Genomic DNA, 25957 nt, shown 5'->3' with positions numbered 1-25957 from the left:
TTCCCACCCCACCCACCCCAAATCCATGCAGGTACTTTCTCCACAGTGCTATGTGAGTGTTGTCACCGACAGTAACAATGCGTAATTATGGTACCAGTAATAAAACCTGTTGATGTTATCATGGGGCATCCAGTGTCCTAGCTAGTTCCATAACAACGCAAGGATTCTGTGCAGCTCAAGGACAAACCAGCAGCAGGAGGCTGTCTACAAAAAACATGCTGGAAGAAGCCTGGGTCATGAGGACACGATCACATGAAGTCGTCATACTCCTGCGTGTAACCATAGTCATCAAGATCATCCTTCAGATTTGCCTTAAATCCACCCGCAAGCACAGGGGCCTTCTTCTTCTTTTTGCCTTTGTTTTGCTGAAAGGTTGGAACAGAAACAGTCAGCTTTCCTCATTTGTAGATTTGAGAAAAGTTTACTAAGTGCAGACCTGCTAAAACAACCTGTACCTTCAATGTCATGAAATAGCCTAAGGGTATTCACAGGATCGTTATCAAACAAAAAAAACTAAGACCAAATTGAAGGACAGGCGCTCAAAAGCTTGGTGAGTAAAGCAAGTTTTACAGGGTATTCCAAAAAAGGAGATAAGGGGCAGGGATTAAATTCCAGATCTAAGGATTCAGAGTTCAATGGACAAGCACTGATGGCCAATGAAAATCAGGATACACAAGAGGTCAGAACAAAAGGAGCACAAAAGTCAGTGAACCAGTCTTAGTGCTAATGCTCTCAAATAGTAATTTGCTGTACATTTGAAACTTTCCCTCTGTGGCAACCTCAGTAGAATGAGAAGGGATTTTGTGCAAACCAGTATTTTGATCAGGATCCTTGTGCTTACAGTAGTAACATTATTTACTTACAAGTGTAAAGCTAAAGCTGGAGGGCACAGGTTTGGGGTAAAGGATAAGAAGTTTCACAGGGATACAAGGACGAACTTTTTCACCTGAAGGGTGGTTGAAATCTGGACACAATGCCTGAGTGGGTCATGGAAGCAAGTATTCTCACAACATTTAATTACCTAGATGAGTACTTGAATCGTCAAGACTTAGGCTAAAGACCAAGTGCAGGTAAAATGGGATTAGTATAGATAGGTACTTGATGGTCAGCATGAACATAGTGGGCCAGAGAGCCTGCTTCTGTGCTAAATTATTGTCTCTGAAACATAAAACACTGCATTTCAAAACAATTTACACATTTCTACATCTGTGGAACATATTTATTCAGCACTGCTCACTCTCACTTCATCCATGTTAATTCCATCTTCTAGTCCTAAGGTTGCTTCACCTCAGTTCCTTGTAGCTTTATGTGAAACTACAACCCCCAAAACTTGTAGCCCTACCTCTAGATTGTTAGGTAATATTTTCCCTTTCACCTCTCCTCCAACCCCATAAGGAAGTCATAAAAGGCTGACTGCTTTAGATGCAGAGGACACCCCAGCTTCCCCTGCATCAAACTGAGTGAGCTTGAACAGCTTTAAATACCATACAGATAGAAGGCAGTTCCAGACTGGAGGCTCAAAGTTATGAGCTCCCATTTACACTTTCTGGAGGAGGAGGAAGAGCACCTAGACACATTCCTTCAATGTGGATGGATGAACAGCATGCAAAGCAGTTTTTCACTGTCCCTCAGTAGATGTGGCAATAATAAAACAATTTATCAACAGTACCATCAGAAAATCACAATGCAGTGCACAAATGCTGAACCCCAACAGGTCAATGTGCAAGTCATAACATCTCACTTTTAAATACTCGGCACTTACACTGAGGATTTCCTAGTCAAGTGGGCAACCTTATTGATCCATTTTGACAATAACTGGTGCAATCCCAGAAAATCAGCACTCTACTGACTGAGGAAAAAGAAAGCTCCCCCCAGCGGTACAAAGTATTTTAATCCTTGAATTTTCCATTTTTAATAGTCTGATTTATGTAATAAATATTGATCAACAAAGTTGCAGATGCAAGTACGGGGAAAGGAGTGATGAGAGTGGGTAAATTGCCACATACGCAGTTTGAGTGGATGGATGCTGTCAGCATTGGGTTCATGTCTCATTCAAAAGACAGCACTTCCAACATCACAGCACTCCCTCAGTATTGCATTTGGAACATCAACCAGAATTTTATGATCAGGCTTTCAGAGTGGATCCTTTACCCTGAACTCTGACTAAGTGGTGACTGTACTGGACAGAGAGCTAAAGCACACATACCTCTTAATTGTGACCTAAATGTTTTGAAGAAAATTATAACCTCTACCTCTGTTTTAAAACCTACAGTAACATTTTCTCCTCCTCTTAGCTCCAATATGCGGTGGAGAAATTATAGAGAGCTCCAGGGATTTTCTTACCTTTTCTTGTTTCTGCTTTTCACTACACAATGTCGTCAAAGAGTTGTTCAGTTTTTTCAAGTCATCAGCTTCCACTGGAAAAAAAAGTCACAGAGCTGAACTTCAGCAGCAAACTCTAGACAAACACATGGGTCTAGCGACAAACAGCAACATTTCAAATTTATACCCAAAAATACTACTGGAGAGATGGAACCCATTAAGCAGATACTATGGGACACTGGGTGAAATGATAATGCACACTAGCCCACCCTTCGTTCCAATGTGGGCACTTTGAATTTAGTCCCAAACAGAACTAAACTACCCAGTTTGAATACGCAGTGAATCCTAAATGAAGTTTAAGCTGAAATGTACCTCGGAGGCAGATCCATTTTTGATAACACCAAAGCTCAATGTTTGATTCTGGAAAACTACCAGACTTTGTTAGAAGGCCCTTCCAACATGATTACTGATTTCTGCAAATGCCAACAATATACAAACCAACAAAAACCTCACATTCACACAATCAACTTACATGAAATGCTAATATCTCTCAGTAAGTTTTCCAAGAAGTCCACGTAATATATAGATTTTTCAAACTGTGTAATCTTTTCCTTCAAGAGCTTTCCAAATTCTGCAAAGTCTTCTCTAGTAGACGGGCACATGGAGTCAATTCCAAACTGCGTTACATTGTTCATGCCTGGAGGAGGAAGGTGATGTGAAACAAAAATTATTTTGGACAGATTTCAAAATTCCAGTACCTCCACCCCCAGTGCCCTGTTCCCAATCCAAACAGTGTTCCATGTGAGTTAGTGGATATCAGCAGTGCCAAAACAAAAATCACCAATGGTACAGAGTTAAGATGCTTCCAATGCAAGAGGTAAAGTCCTGCAGACTGAGACTTATGATCCTAGATTATACCTTTCCTCTAATATGAGTGTATTATCAAACTCCACCCCACAATTCCTGGTTTTCCACCGAACCTGCCTTGGGTGCAAAGCAGTTCCCAGATCACCTAGCTGGAATATTTTCACAAAAAAAAGTCAGAAGTTTACAGTTCCAGAGACTCAAGGCAGAAGGCAAAGTGTAAATGTTTAAACAACTTGCTTTTTGTTCAACTCCCACACTAGCAGGAAAGAAAATGAGACCAAGACCATCACAGCTTCAGGGAATCCTAAAATATTTTAGAGCCAATTGCTTATTTATGGAGCACAGCATCCAATAGGCAAAGTCTCAAAAACAGCTACAAGTTATAAATCAATCTATGTTATTTCTGCTGCTCACTGAAGGATAAATATTGACCAGGACACTAGGAAAACCGCTCTGGTTTTCCTCAAATTCAAAGGAATTAAAGTTCATCTCTGAACATAACATGGAGATTTACTTTATACAAAAATACATTCGGCCAATTTGCTTGGAAAATGAAGATTCAACTTCAGGACAAACTGTTTATTCATGACGTGGTCCCTTGGAGATGATTTGGTCTGAGGCCATGCAAATTAATAAATTAAGCAACACCAATATTTTGTTTCACTAAGATTCTTATATTCAGCAGAAATTGCAGCGACAGCAAATCCCAACCACAAAACTTAGAGACACTCAACAAAAATAGGCTGTGTTGCATGTACTAAAATTCCACCATCTTATTTCCATAAATAACTGACCAGTGACACAAACTTCTAACCTTCAAACACACCGCACAATTGCTCACTACTTGTAGCAATTTCATTTCATTCCCCTCCTCTGTGTAGCACCGTGAAACACAAACCATCACATACAGAAGCAGCATGGTTGCATTTATACTGAAGGTTATTAATTTATATGACCAATATAGATGCTAGTTAACAACTTGCATTTAGATAGCATTTCTAAATTAATGAAACAAGTGCCATCTGAACAAAATATAGTATTGCTACAGTGGTCATATTAGGTCAGATAATCAAAGGCTTGTCAAAGAGGAGTTCCGGGAGGGAATGCCAGAGCTCAGGGTCTCAGCAGGTGAAAGTACGGCTGTCAAAGGTGAAGTGATGAAAACTGCTAATGCTTTGGGGGGTAGGGGATCAAAAGTGGAACTTGCCATAAATTATTTGTAGATCCATCACAAGCAATATCATGCAGCCAGTGAGGGTCAGCAACACAACTGGACTCACAGTGAATAGGATCCAGTCATACCGTCAACACTGCAAATATGCTGTGTCCTTATTTTGGCCACAATAGTGGCATTCCTGCTCTGCCACTTCCTATCCTAAGTCATGACAATTACATACCACACAGACCTTTTAATGTTTTTTGCCACATAACAATTTGCTTTCATCCTTTCATCATATAAAAATCCATTTAATTACAAATTATTTAAAATCTTGCCACATAGGCAATAAATTCATTACAAGTTAGCATGCGGCGGTGGCAATGCAACCAAACATCTGTCTAGTGTACGACAAGAATGTTTCACAACATTGTGGGCCAAAGGGCCTGTACGGTGCTGTAATGTTCGATGTTCTATGTTAAGGTGGATGTCAGATCACAGTATACAGCACGTTCTCCATCCCGTACTCAATGCTCTACAGATTTGTATTCTTGCATTTTCTTCCCCGGTCAATTCCCAGACAATACATTTAGTTTCCATCTAATTCTTTCCCCATCTCCACACATTGATGTGTAATAGGGAAGCTGAGAGATAGGGATATGCTGATAGGGAGAACAGTACGAGATGATATGGGGGGGGGGGGTGGAAAGGTCTCACATGGAGCAGTTTGAGGTTTTTCAGTAACATTTTCAGATTGATTCAAGATTTAAATCCAACACAGCTTGATTTAATCTCCTCCCTGCTCATGTTGGAATCCTGCTCCATCAGCCCCAACACTTCTACTAGAAGTATCAGTTTTTAAAGAGTGCTTTACACTGGTCCATTAATGGTAACGAGCAGCAAAGCACCCGAGGCAGAGGTACCACAGAGGCAATGGATCAAATCACCAAATGGAGCTGTCAAGTCCCGGAAACTGTGCGACTCCCCCAAGTCCCATCCCCCACGTTTAATAAAAGTGTTTACCTTTGGTCACTTCAACTCAACAGTGAAGCAAAAAATGTCTTACATAAACTTCATCTTAAAACAAATGTTACCTCAGAGTCTCCCTTTATGTAAAGGTTCTTTATTTGAAGACCAGTTTTATCCTGATCACCCCCAACATCCCAGGACTAGAGCTGACCAGTGCTTCCTTCCTAAACCGGTTCACAATTCCCTGTGGTTCTCCCTTCGATATTTCCCAGCCAATGACTGTTCAAGGAAGAGCTCAGCCTTCACTGGGAAATAATGTCACAAACTCACAAACCACAGCACAAGCTGATATAAAAAGTCCTCCCATGAGCAGTCCCGAGCACTAACAAAACTGGCTCGAAAGGGGATCTGAACGCAGCCAACATGAAGATTGGAACCGACTGATCCTCATTTGCAGTGGGTTTTGATGCGATGCTGATTGTTACCTCTTGAAAATGAATAGACCTAGGAACATCTGTATGATTCCCAGCACTGTAATGCAACAAAGCTAAGTTCTGAACTCTAAAAGTCATCCATCAGATGTCAATATTAATCCCGCAACCGATCGCCACAGAAGCTTTGAAACTGGAGATCGGTTTGGAGCAATGGAACTACTTACACTGCAAAACAGCCCAAAATTTGGTATTACATGATGAAAAGCTCAAAGTGTGAGTCAGTCATCCAATACAATGAGGCTCACTCACTTTCTGAATTAACCAGTGTTCAAAACACTGGAAAAACTTGGTGTTTCAGGAACCTAAAGACCGTTGAATTACAAAGAGTTTATTTCAAGAACTAATCTGTTTTCCATTATTCCTTCCACTGTGTTTAAAAGAGGTTCCTTGTTATTACTGTCAGGGATCAAGGCCTGTGAACTACGTGGCTTTGTGCAAAGCACACTTTGCTCCCCATAATTCTTATAGAAATGTTGCCAAATTACTAAAAGGTCACAGGCCACAATACCTCTTCTGCAATGAGCTGACCTCAAATCCCGATCTGTAAAACACAATGCTTAATTTTCTACATCTGTCTGGAGGCTGAGGCTTTAATCTTAAAGCAAGAAAAAAATTTGTTTTCTCACTTGCCCTCATTTATTTTCATAGGAAAGCATGCCAGTCGTTTTCATCTAAACTGTCTCAGCTGGGTATTAACAGCACAACTAACCCTTACTACCTACTAATTTCAACCTGGAAGGCTCCACGTTTTAGAGCCCACTCCCATGGATTCCAGAAATCTCACAACACCAAAAGCCATCATTATCCAAACCTGTTTATCCTTCCAGCATTAGGGGATGGATGTGAAGTACATAAAATGAACAGGAGCAATATTTTTCACCCTGGTAGTACTGCCCACTCCAATCATGCCACATTCTGGGGACTGCATCACATGCCCCACCTCCAACTAATGCACCCCCAAGTTACCAGCACTGGACAACCAACTTGTTAACCCTCACAACAATGTCACTAATTAAGCTACATGCTCCAGAAGCCACTCTGTCCATTGCCTGGTTTGACTAGTGGGTACACATGCCATGAGCAACAATCTGATGGGAGGAACCCTGTGGGTTGAGCAGCATATGTGGGGGGAAAGAACTGTCGACGTTTTGGGTCAACCCTAAGTCAGTCCTGATGCAGGGTTTTGACCTGAAACATTGACAATTCCTTCCCCCAGCTCCCCCCACAGATGCTGGTTGACCTACAGAGTTCCTCCAGCAGATTGTCTGTTGCTCCAGACTCCAGCATCTGCAGTCTCTTGCGTCTATACACATCATGACCCTTTAGGAGCATGCAAACAAAACTAGGTCAGTCTGCCCTTTGAGCCTGTACTATCATTTTATTAGATCAGTCCCTCAGCTTCATTTATACACCTGTTACAGACCCTTTAATACAGTTATCCAATGAGAATCTAGCAATCTCAAGTGTGAAAAATTTGGAACTCCAGCACTTATATGTAGGAATAGGAGTAGAAACATCAACCCTTTGTGTGCTACAGGTTCAAACACTGGGACAATGGTTTCCCTTATCTGGCACAGTATTGGTATACTAATTAGATTTTCACAGCAATCCATTGTTTTCAGTACTCAACAGGTCAGGCCACATCTGTGGGAAGTGAAACAGAACTAATGTTTCAGATCGAAGCCCCTTAGTCAGAACTCCCAAATTTTGACGCAGTTCTGACCAAGGGTCTTCAACCCGAAATGTTAACTCTGTTGAAAAGGGCTAATTTACAGATTTATGACAAGGAAACTGGGATCTGTTACAAAATGATTCAGCTTTTCCAAGCAGAAAAGGCAGCAAGACTCTAATTCTATTTTGGGGCATGGATATATTTTTTTTGTACACACTTGGGCCCTCTAATTATCTGTGAAAGGCTATAGAGGTTCACACAGGATGGAACATGTCCCTCAAGAACTGAGTAAGAGACTCTGATAAACCATCAATAAGTCCTTTTTATAGCAGCAACCTAGTACACTGCAACTTGCAAGGATACTTCCCTGAATCATCTCTCAAAATGAATAGAAATGGCAAGTCCAGAACTGCAGCAATGGTTCCGGGCTTTATTGTAAACTCTTCGTCCCTTCATCTTTGGTAAAGATCTACAACACCAATTCCAAAGCCCAGCTGACCATTCTGGAGACATATGAAAGTACACTACCTTAATAAAATGTTGTATGTGCAGCAGTGAATGCCAAAGCTGAGGCCTTCTATTTCAAAAATGTGCTTAAATGATCAAATGGAGTTTAGCAGCATAGCTGTGGACCAGAAAAATCAAAATGGGCAGATCCTGCTGTGTTATTAAATGGGACAGCTCATATGAGGCAAAGGCAACAGAAAATCATTTTTCCCGCATACTGAACCACTCAAAGGTCCAAGATGCAATTAAGTACAAACAGACATAATAAAATGCTCAGACTTCAAACATGGATGTGACTGTGCCCATGGTGCTTCAGCCCCATCTACAGCAAAGCAGTAGAACTGCGCCACATTTTACTATTCTAAATTCCTTGATTATTATCCCCCACAGGAGGAGGCTGTACAGTTAGTTCCACACCCCCTCCCTTTCTCCACAGTCTTACAAATTTCCATTTATAGCTAAATTTTAAATGTGGTTCCCAACAATTAACAACGATAGCTTGGCACTGGAGAGAGCAGAGGGATGGAGGTGAAGTACATAAAATGATCAGGAGCTATTGCCAATATTCTTCATCCCCGTGATTGCTTCTTCCTTCACAGTGGTTGTCATTTCTGTTCTGGGATCTGCCGAGACAGTATTTTCTCAGTCAAGAGTGATGCACAACTAGCTGCTCCTTCTAACCATCTTCAAGAATTACAAGGCTGTGTTAATGTACTTTTCCTTCACGTGGGCTGGCTATTCAGTTCTAGGTCCACCATACCATACCCATCATATATGGGAAACATTCCCAACACAACACCACAAGGACTACAGCAGTTCAAGGCAGCAGTTCACAAATAAATTCACAGGGACAATTAAAGGTGGCTATTAAATCCAGGCCTTGCCAGGAACATCTGTCTCTCACAAGTGAAAACAAGCAAGACACTTTCAATGGTCACTTTTCACCTCTTAACTTTAGTCACAGCCTATTTGATAAATCTTCCATTCCCTGGCTAACAACAGTTAACTCCATGCTGATCTGGGATTAAAGCTGAGACCTTCTCGATCAGCTTAGCTCAATTAAACAAACCACTCGGCCGTCAGCCACACACTATCTGGATCTGTTAACAACACTGCCACACAGCATGATAGACAAGGTGACTGCTGCCCAGGGCAGTTCTAGCAGCTCTTTACTGAAAATCAATTGAAAACAGAGCCCAATAATGTCAGGAAACACTAGACACACATGCAGTGTCACACTATCACCAGTGATACTTTATCAACAAGAAGCTATCCAAGTAATGCTGTATCCAAATTTAACTTAAAGAACATTCATTGCGAGCTTACCAAATGTGTCCTTCGCAACTTCCAAGTCTGCCTGCTCCTGTAGCTTCGCTAGTCGAAGTTTCTCTGCTAGCTGTTCCTCTGTCGAGAGCTCTGCTGGTTCCTGCGCTTTTAATGACTTAAAAAAGATGTTAGACTGCTGCAGTATGAAGTGCCTACAGAAGTTCCCAGTAACATCAACATACTAATCGTGTAAATTTTTACTTTTCCTTATCATTTCACATTTTCTAAATTCATTTATTCTCAGGACATAATCACCAGCAAGGCCAACACATATTGTCCATCCCTAGCTACGTCAAGGAAGAATCAGGCTGCCTTCCCGAACTGCTGGCTCAAAGCCTAAAGAGCAGCATGTTAGGCCAAGGGCACTTGAGAGTCAACCGTGTTGATGTTGGGCTGGAGTCACATACAGACCTAAACTGGGGAAGAATGGCAAGTTTCTTCCTGAAGAACATTAGTGAATCAGCTAGATTTTTTCCTCCAAGAATCCAATACCTTCATAGTCACTTGTACTGACAACAGCTTTAGAATTAATTTGTCCAAAGTTGTCAAACTTCCACGTAGGGATTTGAACTTGCATTCAGTAACTCCTACACCTTTAGGAAAAGGAGGCCCAGAAAGGTGTGTGGCAATTTTCCTGGGGTGAATCATCTGCTGATATTCATTCCCTACTGGTGAGAATGCACTTTTGATTCATCGAGATGGGAATTCATGATAATACAATAAAACTCCATGTGTGACAATGTAGAGGGACAACAAACCCTATCCAAACAGTGATCCAATCAAATAGAACACAAAATATTCCCTCAAAGAAACTAATGACTGAATGCAGCAGAAAGTACACCCATCCAGCTACACAGCATGTTAAAAACCATGCCTACTCCTGGATGGATAGAAATCCCCACGTTCATTCGTGAAAGAGGTAGTGGAGCAACATGTTTATATTCACCGTTTGTGTTAAAAATATGACATCAATTTTGAAAAAATATATTGACCCAATGAATGAATTTAAAATAGGGCCTGAATTATGACTGAAGTCTGGCCTAAATACCAATGCAGTGATGGTCACCCTAGATCATCTAACATATAACCTATGTGAAAAACAGACACGGAACGAAGTAATACAGGCACCAATGTGATAAAACCAACCACCCATTCTCCTCAAATGCCACGTTACTTCTGCAATGGAATTACAATTTGTTGTTTCAGTCAAATCTCCTTTATGTATTCCCAAATTTGCAAGGGAGAGGTTAAGAGTTTTCAGCAGCAGTGCACATCCTGACTGCTCCCTGTTGACTTGAATTTTGCCAATGCCAAATGCTACAGCATGTCAGTACAGCACTTCTATCCTTTAATAGGATTCAATTCCCCAGCAGGGCCCTCTGCTGGCTGAGGAGGTGCTTGCAGAAGTTTTACCCCATAAAAAACAACTTACATTTTTTAGCGCCACATGTTTCTTCTTTAGCTGCCTCTCCTTTTCCTCCTTCTCTTTAATCCTGTCACTTAATTTCTTCTTTTCTGAAACCTTGGCTTCTGTGATAAGAATTCCAGAAAGATCAGCACCCCAACTGGTGACATGACGAGGTATCGTTTTATCAGTGATAAGTAAACACGATATAATTAGCTTTGCTATTTCACCCTCACCTGCAATATCACGTGTCTAATGCAGGTTGAATGGCTGATTACTGCTTTATTTCTTATGTTCTTAACCTATCTGATGCCACACACAATTGACCAACATTCATGTGTAGTCCTGAACAGCAAGTTTCAAAAGTCTATTAAGTTATGGTGGAAAGTTAATCTCTCATGCAACTACTTTGTTAGGAGTTTGAGGAGATTCAGTATGTCACCAAAGACTCTTACAAACTTCTATAGATTTACAGTGGAGAGCACTCTGACTGGTTGCATCACAGCCTGGTATGGAGCTTCCAATGCGCAGGATTGCAAGAGGCTGCAGAGGGTTGTAGACTCAGCCAGCTCCATCACGGACACAATCCTCCCCACCATTGAGGATATCTTCAAGAGGCGGTGTCTCAAGAAGACGGCATCCATCACTAAGGACCCTCACCATCCGGGACCTGCCTTCTTCTCGTTACTACCATCGGGGAGGAGGTACAGGAACCTGAAGACCCATACTCAATGATTCAGTAACAGCTTCTTCCCCTCTGCCATCAGATTTCTGAACGGTCCATGAATACCTCGTTATTCGTTTTTTTTACACTATTCATTTATTTATAGTAATTTTATGTCTGCACTGTACTGATGCCACAAAACAACACATTTCATATTGTATAATAAAGCTGATTCTGATGCACTCTTTAAATTCAGTAGGGGAAAGCAAATATAATTGTGGCCTCTCATTCACAGAACAAAATTAGCATCTTAAGAGATAGATCGTTAAAAAAAGTTCAAGTTAATTAATCCAGAAGTTAAAAGCAAATTACAACATTTGCTGGAAATCTGAAAAGGGCTGGAAATACACAGCAGATCAAGCAGCATCCTTGGAGGGAGAAACAGTGTTAACATTTCAGACCTAAAACAAACTGTTTCTCTCTACACAAAAGCTGTCAGGCATTCTGAATATTTCCAGCATTTTCTGATTTAAGTTTAGAACTTATCTTCCACTGACCACTGGTTTTTACTGCCTGAGCAAGTCTGAAATATCACCAGGTCTCATATTGTCTACGAGATTGAGCCCAAACTTTGGGGGCGGTGGGGAGGAAGGAAGGAAGGCAGATTTCAATAGTGTAAGGCAGGACTTGGCGGAAATAGATGGGAAAAAGGGAAAACACAATCCGATAAATGGGAGGCATTTGAGAGGTTAGAGTCAACATGTCCCTTGGGGGTAAGCAAAGATGATAAGATCAGGGGACCTTAGTTAACAAAGGATATTGAAGGTTTGATCAGGGACAAGGAAGCACATGTCAAATATGGGAAATTGGTATCGAACAAGTCTTTTGAAGTTCACAAGGGATATAGGAGACGACTTAAAATTAGGAGGGCAACAAGGAGCCATGAAATGACCTTGTCAAGTAGGACTAAAGTGGAATCGTAAGGAGCCAGGGGATTCGAGGGAGGTGTTAAATGAATACTTCTCATCAGTGTTCACCAGGGAAAAGGATGTGGTGGCTGAAGAGCTAAGGAAGGGGTACGCTGATATTTTGGAGCACATCAGCATCAGGAAGGAGAAATGTTAGAAATACTGACACACATTAGGATGGATAAGTCCCCAGGACCTTTTGGATCTCTCCCAGGATGCTAAGGAAAACAAGGAAGGAGATTGCTGGGACTCTGACGGAGATTTTTACATCATCATTGGCCGCTGTAAGGTACCGGAAGACTGGAGGATAGCTAATGCTGTCCCCTTGTTGTTCAAAAAAGGAGGGAGGGACAAGCCAGGAAACTATAGGCCAGCGGGCCTCATGTCAGTGGCAGGGACTGATTAGGAGGAGTCAGCATGATTTTGTTCATCCTTGTTGCCCTCCTAATTTTAAGTCGTCTCCTATATCCCTTGTGAACTTCAAAAGACTTGTTCGATACCAATTTCCCATATTTGACATGTGCTTCCTTTTCCCTGATCAAACCTTCAATGTCCTTTGTTAACTGAGGTCCCCATGATCTTATCATCTTTGCTTACCCTCAAGGGACATGTTGACTCTAACCTCTCAAATGCCTCCCATTTATCAGATTGTGTTTTCCCTTTTTCCCATCTATTTCCGCCAAGTCCTGCCTTACACTATTGAAATCTGCCTTCCTTCCTCCCCCACCGCCCCCAAGGTTTGGGCCCAATCTCGTAGACAATATGAGACCTGGTGATATTTCAGACTTGCTCAGGCAGTAAAACCAGTGGTCAGTGGAAGATAAGTTCTAAACTTAAATCAGAAAATGCTGGAAATATTCAGAATGCCTGACAGGGGAGATCATGTCTCACAAATCTGATAGAGTATTTTAAGGAGTTAACGAAGAAATTTGATGAAGGCAGGGCATTAATCATGGTTTACATAGACTTTAGGAAGACGTTTAACAAGGTACCACATGGTAGGTTGGTCCAAAAGCTTAAGGCACAAGGGATCTCAGGTGCATTGGCAAACTGGATCCAAAATTGACGGTGAGAGAAAGCAGAGGGTAGTGGTGTATGGGTGTTTTTCTGACTGGGAAGTCTGTTATAAGTGGTATACCATAGGCACTGGTACTGGGACAAGTACTGGCTGTTTATATTATGTATAAATGACTTGGATGAGAAAGTAGGTGGTCTGATTAGGAAGTTTGCAGACACAAAAACCGGTGGAGTCTTAGGTAGCAAAGGTTGTCTAAGGATACAGTGGAACATAGATCACCTGGAAAGTTGGGGGGGGGGGTGCAGTTTCAGATGGGAATTTAATCCATTTGTGTGAGGTAATGCATTTGGGAAGTCAAATTCTTGCAGGACATAAAGAGTAAATGGCAGGAGTTGATGTGGAGGGACCTTGGGGGTGCAAGTCCATAGCTCCCTGAAAGTGGTGACATAGGTGGATGGGATAGTAAAGAAGGCATTTGATACGCTTGCTTTCATAGACCAGGGCACTGAATACAAGAGTCACGACATTAAGTTGCAGCTGTACAAAACATTGGTTAGACTGCACTGGAGTACTGAATACAGTTCTGGCTGCCACACTACAGAAAGCATGTGATAGCAATAGAAAGAGTGCAGAAGAGATTCACCGGAATGTTTGCCTGGAATAGAGGGCTGTAGGTATAAGAAGAGATTGGACAGACTGGGGTTTATCCTCAGTGGAACACAGGAGGCTGAGGGGTGACCTTATAGAGGTCTATAAAATTATGAGGAACATAGAACAGATGGAGTCTTTTTCCCAGAGCAGGGAAGTCTAGAACTAGTGGGCACAGGTTTCAGGTGAGAGGGGAGAATTAGGAAGGAGATCTGTGAGAAACAAGGACTGTAGATGCTGGAATCTATATGAAAAACACGATGATGCTGGAGGAACTCAACAGGCCAGGCAGCATCTGTAGAGAAAAGCAGGCAGCCAATGTTTCGGGTCAGGACCCTTCTTCAGGACTGAAGATGGGAAAAAGGGGAAGCCCAATATATAGGAGGGAAAAGCAGAGCAGTGATAGGTGGACAGAAGAGGGGAGGCAGGTGGGGCACAGGGCGGTGACAGGTAGATGCAGGTAAGAGACAGTGACAGGCGGGTGCGGGGGAGGAGGGAGAGCAGATCCACCAGGGGATGGGTCAAAGGTAAGGTGGAAAAAAGGGCAGAAAAAAGAAAAAAATAAGAGGCATGGTTTGGGGGGGGGGGGGGGGGGGCGGTGGTGGGTGGTGGGTGGTGCATTACTTAAAGTAGAAGAATTCAACATCCATGCCGTCAGGCTGCAAGGTTCCAAGATGGAAAATGAAGTGCTGTTCCTCCAGTTTACGTTTGGACTTCTCTTCGCAGCGGAGGCCGAGGACTGACATAACTGTGATGGAGAGGGAGGAGGAGTTGAAGTGACTGGCAATGGGAGATGCAGATCGCGGTTACGGACAGAGCGCAGGTGTTCTGCAAAAACTGTCACCTAGTCTGCGTTTGGTCTTGCCAATGCAGAGGAGGGCCACACTTGGAGCACTGTTTTTCCACACACAGGGTAGTGGATATCTGGAATGACCCGCAGAGGTAGCAGATACATTTAAAAGATGTTTGGACAAATCCTTGGATTGGAAAGGCACAGAGGGATATGGGCCTAATGTAGGTGAATGGGATTAGCATTGATTGACATCATGGTCAGCACAGACAAGGTGGGCTGAAAGGGCTCTTTTCTGTGCTGAATGATTCTACGATTCTGATCATAAACTTTTTAAAAGCAAAATTCGGCCCTCTATCTAATTATAATTATAAAACAATCTTCATTTTTACCTGGCTTAATTGGTGGCTTCTTTTCCTCCTCCTCATCATCCCAGTTGTCCTGTAGAAACAAACACAACTTAAATAGCTATTCTTTGTTGCAACAATTTCCATCCATAAATGTAGCAAACTGTCCCGATGCTTCACCGACATTAACCCACACAAATAATACCCTAAAACTGATGTAATTTTTATGATTACTGATGATGATATTAAACCATTTAAGTCCTCGTGTACCTTATCAATGGAATACTATTAAGCTATCCGGAGCAGAAGATCCAAGCTCAATCCCCAGTCAATGGTAAGCTGATCTCAGGGCAGCCACATTGCTGGGATTGCAGTGGAACAGATCATCCCAAATCTTCTGCCAATAGCTTCAGTGACCCCTGACAGTAAACTGTATGTGAGAACAATAATGAGGATACTATCAGACTCTTCTATAGCTTCTGGGTATTTGGTACCTCAGCTTACACAAGAATTCATACAATGGTAAAATGCTAAAATGCTTACCAATCAGCAAAATGATTTCATGGGAAGTATGCGAACTGTTGAGTGGAAATTAGTGGGAGGTGGATATTAAATACAAAAAGAATACAAAAATTTCAAAAGTCAACTCGGGATGGGTAACGAAATGGAAGTGTAGAAAAAATACACTTACTTAGGGACTAAAGCTTTTGTCAAATCAATTTTATCATTCAATAAATGTAAACAAAAAACTGCCCATACTGGAAATCTGAAATAATAACACAAAATGCTGGAAACATTCAGGTCAGGCAGCATCTGTGGAAGGAGAAACCCGTTAAGTGATTTGTCAGTTCTGAAGAGACTTTGACCTGAAATGTTAACTCTTTTTCTCTTTCCACAGATGCTGTCTGACCCACTGAGTTTTTCTGGTGCTTTGAGTTTTTATTTCATCCTTCAATAAAATCACAATTGCATCCAGATCCCTGCTGGTGACACTATAAATAGCCACCAGAAAGGTAGCCAGTTTCATATTTCCATTGCTCAGTCTCATTCCTTAAAGCTGCTAAACTTTCTTTCTAACAATTCTTTATAAGTTTAGGAACTTGATAACACAAATGTCAACCATTCAAGTCAGAGGTATGTTGCAGAGCTGGAATGCCTGGAATGCAGGCATGGTGGCGTAGCGGTTAGCATAATGCTTTACAGCGCCAGTGACCTGGGTTCAAATCCGGCCACTGTCTGTAAGGAGTTTGTACATTCTCCCCGTGTCTGTGTGGGTTTCCTCCAGGTGCTCCGGTTTCCTCCCACATTCCAAAGACATACAGGTTAGGAAGTTATGGGCATGCTACGTTGGCGCCGGAAGCGTGGTGACACTTGCGGGCTGCCCCCCAAATCACTATGCAAAAGATGTATTTCACTGGGTGTTTCGATGTACATGTAACTAATAAAGAAATCTTATCTTATTAACAACAACATATTATCCAGACAGATAATTAGATTAAGACTCATTAAATCTGCAGCTTCCTTTACCAAGCCACACATTCTGCCCTTTTTTTGAAAAATTAAGTTTAACATACAGTCAAACAGGAAAATGTAGGACAATTTAGAAGTTTATTGGAAATTCTCTATGATACAGGCTAAGAGCTGGGAGATACAAAACATAGTAAGGGGGTGGGATCACAGTAATATATCTGCGTAATTTCGACAATCAATTTGTAATGGAAACAGCCAAAAGATATCAATGAAGTAAGCCTCGGTAGATAGTGATGTGAAGTACTGCTCTATTGCCAATCTCCCTTGTCCCTCCGAAGTCTTTGAACTTCCTACGCCCATGCCCAATCTTCCCAGAAATTGTTTGATTTTTCCAATCAAGTTTCCTAGCCCTACTACATTACTAAACTGTCTCCAAGTCACTAACAACATTCTATATGAATTGTGCTGAAGGCGATGATCCCTCCCAACTGGTTCTGTCTTAATGTGACATGGTCGACGACACATCCACGTGATGTAGGGCCTTTCCCTATTCACATATACATCTGTTATTTTTCTCATTTAAAGACATCCCTCATCTAAAGCTTTCACCAGCGATTATTTCTCTTCCTGTCTCTGTACCTTTCCCTTGCAGTGACCCACAAAGGTTCTCTTCTTGATCAACTCCTTTTTGTCATGCATGTGTTGGCCATTGGTAATGTCAGCCAAAAATAGATCATCAGGCCTGTACCCAAGAGTTATCTATGGTTCTCCAATTCTGGCCTTGTGTCTGCGCAATTTTTATCCTTCCGACATGGGTGCCAGTACTACCAGCTGACAAGCCTCTAATCTCTAAAATTCCTTCCCCAAAACCCTGGTTTTCCATCTCGCTCCTTACTGCTTTGAGACCTTCCTTAAAACCTCTCTCTTTTCTTGGGCTGTTTTTGGTCATCTGCCCCAATATCTTAGGTGGCTCAGTATCAATTTTGCTTTGACAATGGTCATGCAAGGTACCTTGAGGCATTTTTCCTACATCAAATGAATTAAATCCAAGTTGTGATCAAAACTTTCACCAACATCCTTATCCAGAGTATTAAAGCTAAAGACACAAGGCACATCAATCCCCATGTGATTTCATTAGTAACCAGTCCCCACATAGCACTGCTGACATTGACAACCTTGCACTTAAAATCTAACTTCTTATCCAACCCAAAGTCCGCCCATTAATTAACCTATTGTGCAGCACCTTACCAGGGTTTTAAAAATCAATATATATAATATCAAGCAATTTAAACGTCATTGAGCAGCCCAGTTACGACTCAAAATGTTCAGACTGGAAAAATTATGATCTTATGGAGAAACCATTAACAACTTCTGGTCTGTGTGGTAAATTTATCAGGTTTTATCCAAATAGGGTATTTCAGCAGCAACACCAGATCAGGCAATTGTATCACGGAGACAGATTTCGAAAGCCCGAAAAGATTCAAAGTTAGGTTTCTGTGGAGAAGAGACATTCAGCTGGCCAAAGAATGTTAATACTCTATAATGAAAACTCATAGGTTAACAGTAAGTAAAACCACAGTATTCCCAATAAAGTTCTTCCCACACCACTTAATACAATCAAAATAAATCTACAACAGCAAAATATCACAGATGCTGGAAATCTAAAATAAAAGCAGAAGACTTTTGAATAAACTTTGAAAATGTTCACCATATCAGGCAGTTAAGTCTAATCAGGAAAATATTTAGGAATCCATTAATACATCTTCACAAAGGTATCGTGTCATATCTAAATCAAAGCAATTACTTGGATGAAAAAGCATCAGATCATTTGGCTTATGAAACAGAAAACAGAAGTGAATCTTTAGCTTTACTTATCATTCAGCTCAACTATTTAATGTTACTATGCTGAGCTATGCCATCTTTAATAACGAATTTTAAAGTATTTACCTGATCAGTAATTTTTAGCTTCCAAAAGATATAACTTTCTATATAAAGGAGCATTACTTCAGAAGACTAAAGAACACTTTTACCAATAAAATTATCACACAAAAACTGGTCACTTGGCCCCACTGGTCTATGTTGATGTTTGTGCTCTACACGAGCCTCATCTCATCAGTATATTCTTTGATATCTCTCTACCTCCACCTCCTTTAGCATCCCTTACATAGATCAATGCTATTTGCTTCAACCACTTCATGTGATAAAGAGTGCCATGTGCTTAGCATTATCTGCATAAAGAAATTTCCCTCAGATTCCTCCTTGGCTTTATTCAACATCAACTAATTTTAAAACGTGTTAGTGGGACAGAACATAAATAAAACACAATAAACCAAAGAAAATTCAGGAAACTGCTGACTTCAGAAACTCTTATTCTTTGATGTTAGAAGACATACTCCTGTGATGTTCTTCAACTCAAACTGCTCACACTACTTCCAGTAGCAACATTTAGTCACAAACCTAAATTCATATGGATTAAATTTAATAGTACATGTACTTCGTAGCTCAAATGAAAATGAAACCAGGTTCTAAAAAAAAAATTGACCTCAATCACTAACCCCATATTTCGTCTCTCCTCAGTTGCTGTTTGTTCACTGAAGGTTTATTGGTATTTTGTATTTTTACTTGAAATTTGTCAGATCTGCAGGATTTTGCTTTCTGGTTTATGTTTATTGCTTCCCACACTAATTATTGCATTTAATAAATTCCAGGAATGCCACAATGACAGTACTAAGTGTGTAAGTCCACTTTTGAAAGATTAAACTTATTGATAGATACCATAAAAAAATTCAACAATCAGCTTGATGCCCTATATCAACGTGATGACACAAAGCTTGAGTGGTTTGTAATAACATAAGATTAAGGGGTTAATTCAACACACTGATTTTGCTGACATTTTAAAACTTTTCACCCTTGTTCTTGCATTCTGGTCGAGAACAGTTTTACTGAATGACTGTCTGCCAATATTGTTTGATGTATCCAATGTTTTCACTGGGATTACAATGAAGGGAGTTCAGCTTTAGGTGACACTGAATTTTATCAGCCTGGCCCTTCCATCTAGCCAAACTTGTCAGAGAACTTACAGCTTGAATGTCAGAACATCCAGCCAATGAAATAGTTCCATCGAGCTTCAGCATGCTGACCTGGATCTCTTCTCCACCAGTCTTAGAATCCAAGTCTTGCAGCATTAAGTTTTGCTGAATGTCATCACTGCTGTCCACCTCCTCACTCTCATTGGCCAAGTTAATTAGCTCCTTCTGAGGAAGCAGGAGATCATGACAGCAAGAGCGATGTGAAATCAGGTATGACCAATCAGATTGTGCTTAAGGGGAGATGGAAACTGGGCAATTGGGTTTTGATGGGATGAGTGCAGGATTGAGACTATGGAATAAGGTACAACCGAGTACTTTGCACTGGATGGAGCAAGTGAAACATCACCTCTGAGGATTCTACAGAATATTCCTTAAAGCACAGAAGCCTATTCACATTTAAACCGAACATCAATTTCAAGCAGTTGGCAGGTACGTCAAAATACAAAGATCAAGAGGTCTTCAATAGAATGATGCAGTATGATCTGCTAGCACAGAGTGTAAAATCTGGAATGCAGTATACATATGCCCACTCCTCACCAACCTCTCCTCCCTCCCCCCCCCCCCCATCCCCACTCCCACCCTTGGGATGCCTTATTAATCTACCTCAATGAATAGAATTCAACACTCATTGGTGTGAATCGACAGCAAGAAGACTAATCTGAAGCCTGCTGGCAAATGTCATGTCATTTCTCTCTCCAACATTTTGGGATTGAACATGATAAACATTATCACAGAAAAATGTGCATGGAGAAACCTGAACATTCACCCTCCTCCTCCACTATAATACCTCTGATGAGAGCAATCTGTCCACCTCCCCACCATAAGCAATCTACTTCCCCAGAACAGCATCACTGTTGGCTTACCATAAATTGTATGAAATTGAGAGGGAGAAGTAATTTAGTTATCAGTACTAATCAAACATGTACTCAGGCCAGACGATGAATATCCAACGAAGCACATGGCTCACCATAACTAAAATGTGCATTATGGACAAGAGAGGGAGGAAAGCTGATGGAAAAGCCTAGCAAACTAACCACAAAGAAGTTTTCCATAAAGATCAACAAGTCATGATTTGTTGGTCTTCCAGTACAAGGAGACGTCTGCAAGTGAATGCTGCTGACTGGCACATTCCAAGGTGCAGGAGAAGGTGCTGAGGGACGCACTGAAGCTCAGTGCAGCCACCACAGAGGCTCTGTGGGGAAGGATCACAATCTAGGATCCTATGTAATTGCCCCTCAAATACTTCATGGATGCATTATTTAAGGAGAAAACATAAGTGGCATTTATGCGTTGTAAGAGAATGTATTGAATTAATGGTTCAATTAATGCAGAGATTAATTGCATGATACCACATATCATGAATAAAGTTCATTTTTGGTTTAGAAAAAAGCAATGACTTGTATTCAGTGTTTTAAACATAGTAAATGATATCATGCAAAAAGAAACAATTCGGGAAAAGAAAATGATTTTTAAAAATTGATCAAAGGGAAGGTACTGGGAATGGATGAAGGGTGTTGAACTCCCAAGCTGCAGGACACAACTGAAGCATAAAACCCGGCAAGAGATCAGGAGGAGCACAGAGATCTCTTGGAGTTTATAGGCCCGAAGTTACCGAGGCAAATATTAATAAGAGGGATGAAGCCAAGGATCCAATTGTGAGGGCGAGGGCGAGGGTAGACAGCCGGGGGGGGGGGGGGGGGGGGGGGGGGGGGGGGGGGGGGGGGGGGGGGGGGGGGGGGGGGGGGGGGGGGGGGGGGGGGGGGGGGGGGGGGGGGGGGGGGGGGGGGGGGGGGGGGGGGGGGGGGGGGGGGGGAGGGGGGGGGGGGGGGGGGGGGGGGGGGGGGGGGGGGAGGGGGGGGGGGGGGGGACATGGGGCAGACAGCCGGGGGGGGGGGGCATGGGGGGGGGGGGGGGGGGGGGGACATGCGGGCAGACAGCCGGGGGGGGGGGGGACATGCGGGCAGACAGCCGGGGGGGGGGGGGACATGCGGCAGACAGCCGGGGGGGGGGGGGACATGCGGGCAGACAGCCGGGGGGGGGGGGGGGGGACATGCGGGCAGACAGCCGGGGGGGGGGGGGACATGCGGGCAGACAGCCGGGGGGGGGGGGGGGGGGGGGGGGGGGGGGACATGCGGGCAGACAGCCGGGGGGTCGGGGGGACATGCGGACCACACATGACGTGTCCACAGCTCCAGGGTGAACGGTGGCCCGGGACCAGGCGGCAGTGGCGGGGACCGTCTGGAGTCGCTGTTTCTTCGCAGCGGCCCAGGTCGGGGAGATGAGGGTGGGGAGCGGCCTGGGCCCGGGCCAGGGGCTCTGGAAGTTTTTACCGCACGGCTGGGAGCCTGGGACCGGCGCAGCGGCCGGCCGGAGCCCGGGGGCTCGGCCCCGGCCTTTACCTTCACGTCCTCATCCTCGTCCTCGCCTTCCCATCGGTCCACGATCACCGGCTTCCTCAGCGACTCCTCCTGCGTTCCGAAATCCACCGAGTCTGCAAGAGAAGGGAAGCCGGCGGTTAGAGGGGAGGGGAGGGGAGAGCCGCACCGTCCCGTCCCGCCGCCCCCGGACCCCGAGCCCCGGACCCGCGCTCACCCCAGTCGTCGGGCTCCGCCATCGCCGCCGCCGCCTGCCCAGTCACGCCGAGGGTTTGTGGGATGCCGGAGGTCTGGGGTTTGTGGGAAGCTGGAGGTCTGAGCTGGGAGGACCACGAGTCCGCCCAGCCCGGCGCCGCGCCGAGCCCGGGTTTACCCCGCACAGGTGGGGAAGCACGGGCGCCGGCCGTTCGGCCCACCACGTCCATGCCCCCTTTTTGCCCGTCTGCACTCATCCTGTTTGCTTGCATTGGGACCGTAGCCATCCTATAGCCGACACTATAGCTGATTTCTGACACCTCTCAGAATCAGGTTTATTATCACTGACTCAGATGACTGAAATTTGTTGTTTTGGGGTAGCAGTACAGTGCAAGACATAAAATAGTGTAAACTATAAAACGAAATAAATAGTGTAAAAAGAAAGAATAACGAGGTGTGTCCGTGGGTTCATGAACCGTTCAGAAATCTGATGGCGGAGGGGAAGAAGCTGTTTCTGAATCGTTCAGTGTTGGGTCTTCAGTCTCCTGTACCTCCCCCCGATGGTAGTAACGAGAAGAGGGAATGTCCTGGGTGGTGAGTGTCCTTAGTGATGGATGCCCCATCTACTATTTTATTTTTTGTTGGGCGGCACAGTAGCATAGCGGTTAGCGTAACGCTTTACAGCGCCAGCGATCGGGGTTCGATTCCCGTCGCTGTCTGTAAGGAGTTTGTACGTTCTTCCGTGTCTGCGTGGGTTTCCTCCAGGTGCCCTGGTTTCCTCCCACATTCCAAAGACGTACGGGTAGCTTAATTTGGGTTTAACATGGGCAGCGCGGACTCGTTGGGCCGGAGGGGCCTGTTACCACGCTGTAAATAAAATTTTTAAAAATTTACAGATACCTCAGTCCTCCCCTTTCACCCTGAGCCCCTGCATCCAGCATATCATCCTTCGCCATTTCCACCAGCTGCAACAAGATCCACCACCAGTCACATCATCTCCTCCCTACACCATTCTGCCTTCCACAGGAACCACTCCCTCCGTGGTCCACTCATCCCTTCCGACCCCTGGCACTTTCCCTGCAGCCGCAGGAAGTGTAACACTTGTCCTTGCGCCTCCTCCCTCACCACCTCATACCTCCTTGCGCCTCCTCCCTCACCACCATCCAGGGACCTCAGCACCTCCTTGCACCTCCTCCCTCACCACCTCATACCTCCTTGCGCCTCCTCCTCACACCATCCAGGGACCTCAGCACCTCCTTGCACCTCCTCCCTCACCACCTCATACCTCCTTGCGCCTCCTCCCTCACCACCATCCAGGGACCTCAGCACCTCCTTGCACTCCTCCCTCACCACCTCATACCTCCTTGCCTCCTCCCTCACACTATCCAAGGACCTCAGCAGCCCTTCCAGGTGAGGTAAAGGTTCACGTGCACCTCCGCCAACCTCAAAAAGTCCCGATGCAGGGTATTGACCTAAAACGTCGGCAATTCCTTTCCTCCCACAGATACTGCTCGACCCGCTGAGTTCCTCCAGCAGATGGTTTGTTGCCACCTATGTGCAGTGTTCTTCGTACGTGTTTATTGTCAGAGGCACACATACCCAGGGTATAAATGCCATGAAAATTAGCTTTTTGCAGCAGCAGCACAGTACATTACAACATGACAATATGTTAAAGTAGATTTAAATTAAGATAAATTTTACATAACTTTCATGACAAAGTAAACTACAATAAACATGACATTAGAATTGAGTTAGAGTGTGAGATTGCAAGTGTGCATTAGAGTGTGCAAGTTGAGAGAAAGGGATATAGTCCAAGGTAGTTAATGTTTTTCAGGTTGGTTCAAGAACCTGATGGCAGTGGGGAAGAAGCTGTTGTTGAACCTTGAGGTGTGGGTCTTCAGGCTTCTGTACCTCCTGCCTGATGGCAGCATCAAGAAGAGGGCACGGCCCGGATGGTGGGGGTCCCTGACGATGGATGTTACCTTCCTGAGACATCGACTCTTGTAGATGTCCTTGATGGTGGGAGAGCTGTACCCCTGATGGAACTGGCTGAGTCCACCACTGTCTGTAGCCTCTTGTGTTCCTGTGCATTGGAGTTTCTGTATGTACGTGCCTGTGATGCTGCTGCAGGCAGTTTTTCATTGTGCCTGCACCTCTTTAGCCAGGGGGTGGTGAATCTGTGGAATTCATTGCCACACACAGCTGTGGAGTCATTGGGTATATTTAAAGCGGAGGTTGATTAGTAAGGGTGTCAAAGGTTACGGGGAGAAGGCAGGAGAATGGGATTGAGAGGGAAAAAGCCACGATCAAATGGTGGAGCATACTCGATGGGCCGAATGGCCTAATGTCTTATGGTCTCTCCATACTTGTGCACATGACAATAAACTCCACTTGACCAGACATCTAGATCTCGCCTATTTATGTGTCTGTCTAAATGCCTCTTTAACATAGTGACTGTATCTGCTTCCACCACCTCCTCTGGCAGTGAGTTCCACTCCGTGTAAAAAAAACTTTCCAGTCAGATCCCCCTTAAAACACCTTCCTGTCACCTTAAACCTATACCATCTTGCTTTTGATACCCCTGCCACAGGAAAAGGATTCTATAATAACTACAGCAGGTCGCCCCTCAGCCTCCTTTGCTCCAGGAAAAATAAACACAGCCTATCCAATGTTTCCTCATAACTGAAGAACAATCCAGGCAACATCCTGATGAACCTCACCTGCACTCTCTCCAGCACAATCACGTCCTTCCTATAGTAATGACCACAAGTGCCCACAATGCTCCCAAGTAATGTGCTCATATGATGAGGCATTCAGAATCAGAAGCAGATTTATCACTGACTTAAGATGTGAAATTTGCTGTTTTGCGGCAGCTGTAAGATGCGAGACATAACATTACCATAAATAAATGGTGCAAAAGAAAAGGAACAATGAGGTAGTGTTCATGGACCATTCAGAAATCTGATGGCGGAGGGGAAGAAGCTATTTCTGAACCGTTGGATACAGGTCTTTAGGCTCCTGTACCTCCTCCCCAATGGTAGTAACGAGAAGAGGGCATGTCCCTGGAGACTCCAATGCACAGGATTGGAAGAGGCTGCAGAGGGTTGTAGACTCAGCCAGCTCCATCATGGGCACAACCCTTCCCACACTCAACCAGCCAATCTATCTCACTTCTGTACGCCTCCTCATCACCATCTGAGATTCTACCAACAACAGCGGTGTCATCGGCAAATTTATAGATGGCATTTGACCTGTGCTTAGGCACACAGTCATGAGTGCAGAGACAGTAGAGCAGAGGGCTAAGCACACATCCTTTGGTAAATGCCATTAAATAGTATCTATGTTCAAAAATCTACTGACCTAAACTGTCAACATCATGTATTCTTACATTTGTAATGCAAATGCTAACAACAACCTCGCACGCAATGTCAGCAAGACCAAGGAATTGATTGTGGACTTCAGGAAGGGGAAGTCAGGAGAACACACACCAGTCCTCATTGGGGGAGTCAGCAGTGGAAAGAGTGAGCAGCTTAAAGTTCCTGGGCATCAACATCTCAGAGGATCTGTCCTGGGCCCAACACATTGATACAATCATGAAGAAGGCACGCCAGTGACTCTACTTTCTTAGGAGTTTGAGGAGATTTGGTACGTCACCAAAGACTCTTGCAAAATGAG

At 43.8% G+C, this 25957-nt stretch overlaps 1 protein-coding gene across 1 annotated transcript; it reads right to left on the bottom strand.

Annotated features, from left to right (window-relative positions):
- Positions 1-32: 32 nt before the first annotated feature.
- Positions 33-22358, bottom strand: LOC127584075 (eukaryotic translation initiation factor 3 subunit J-like). Its single transcript, XM_052040624.1, has 8 exons — positions 22305-22358; positions 22112-22203; positions 15199-15247; positions 10746-10843; positions 9314-9428; positions 2855-3019; positions 2344-2417; positions 33-365 (listed from the first exon to the last, which is right to left on the bottom strand). The coding sequence occupies exons 1-8, from the start codon at positions 22324-22326 to the stop codon at positions 249-251; spliced, it is 732 nt and encodes a 243-aa protein (XP_051896584.1). The 5' UTR covers positions 22327-22358; the 3' UTR covers positions 33-248.
- Positions 22359-25957: the final 3599 nt, after the last annotated feature.

The sequence above is a fragment of the Pristis pectinata genome, chromosome 28 (genome assembly GCF_009764475.1).
Source record: "Pristis pectinata isolate sPriPec2 chromosome 28, sPriPec2.1.pri, whole genome shotgun sequence".
In the NCBI taxonomy this organism is placed as follows: Eukaryota; Metazoa; Chordata; class Chondrichthyes; order Rhinopristiformes; family Pristidae; genus Pristis; species Pristis pectinata.
Note: the sequence above shows the minus strand (reverse complement) of the source record. Positions and strands in the feature narration are given on the sequence as shown.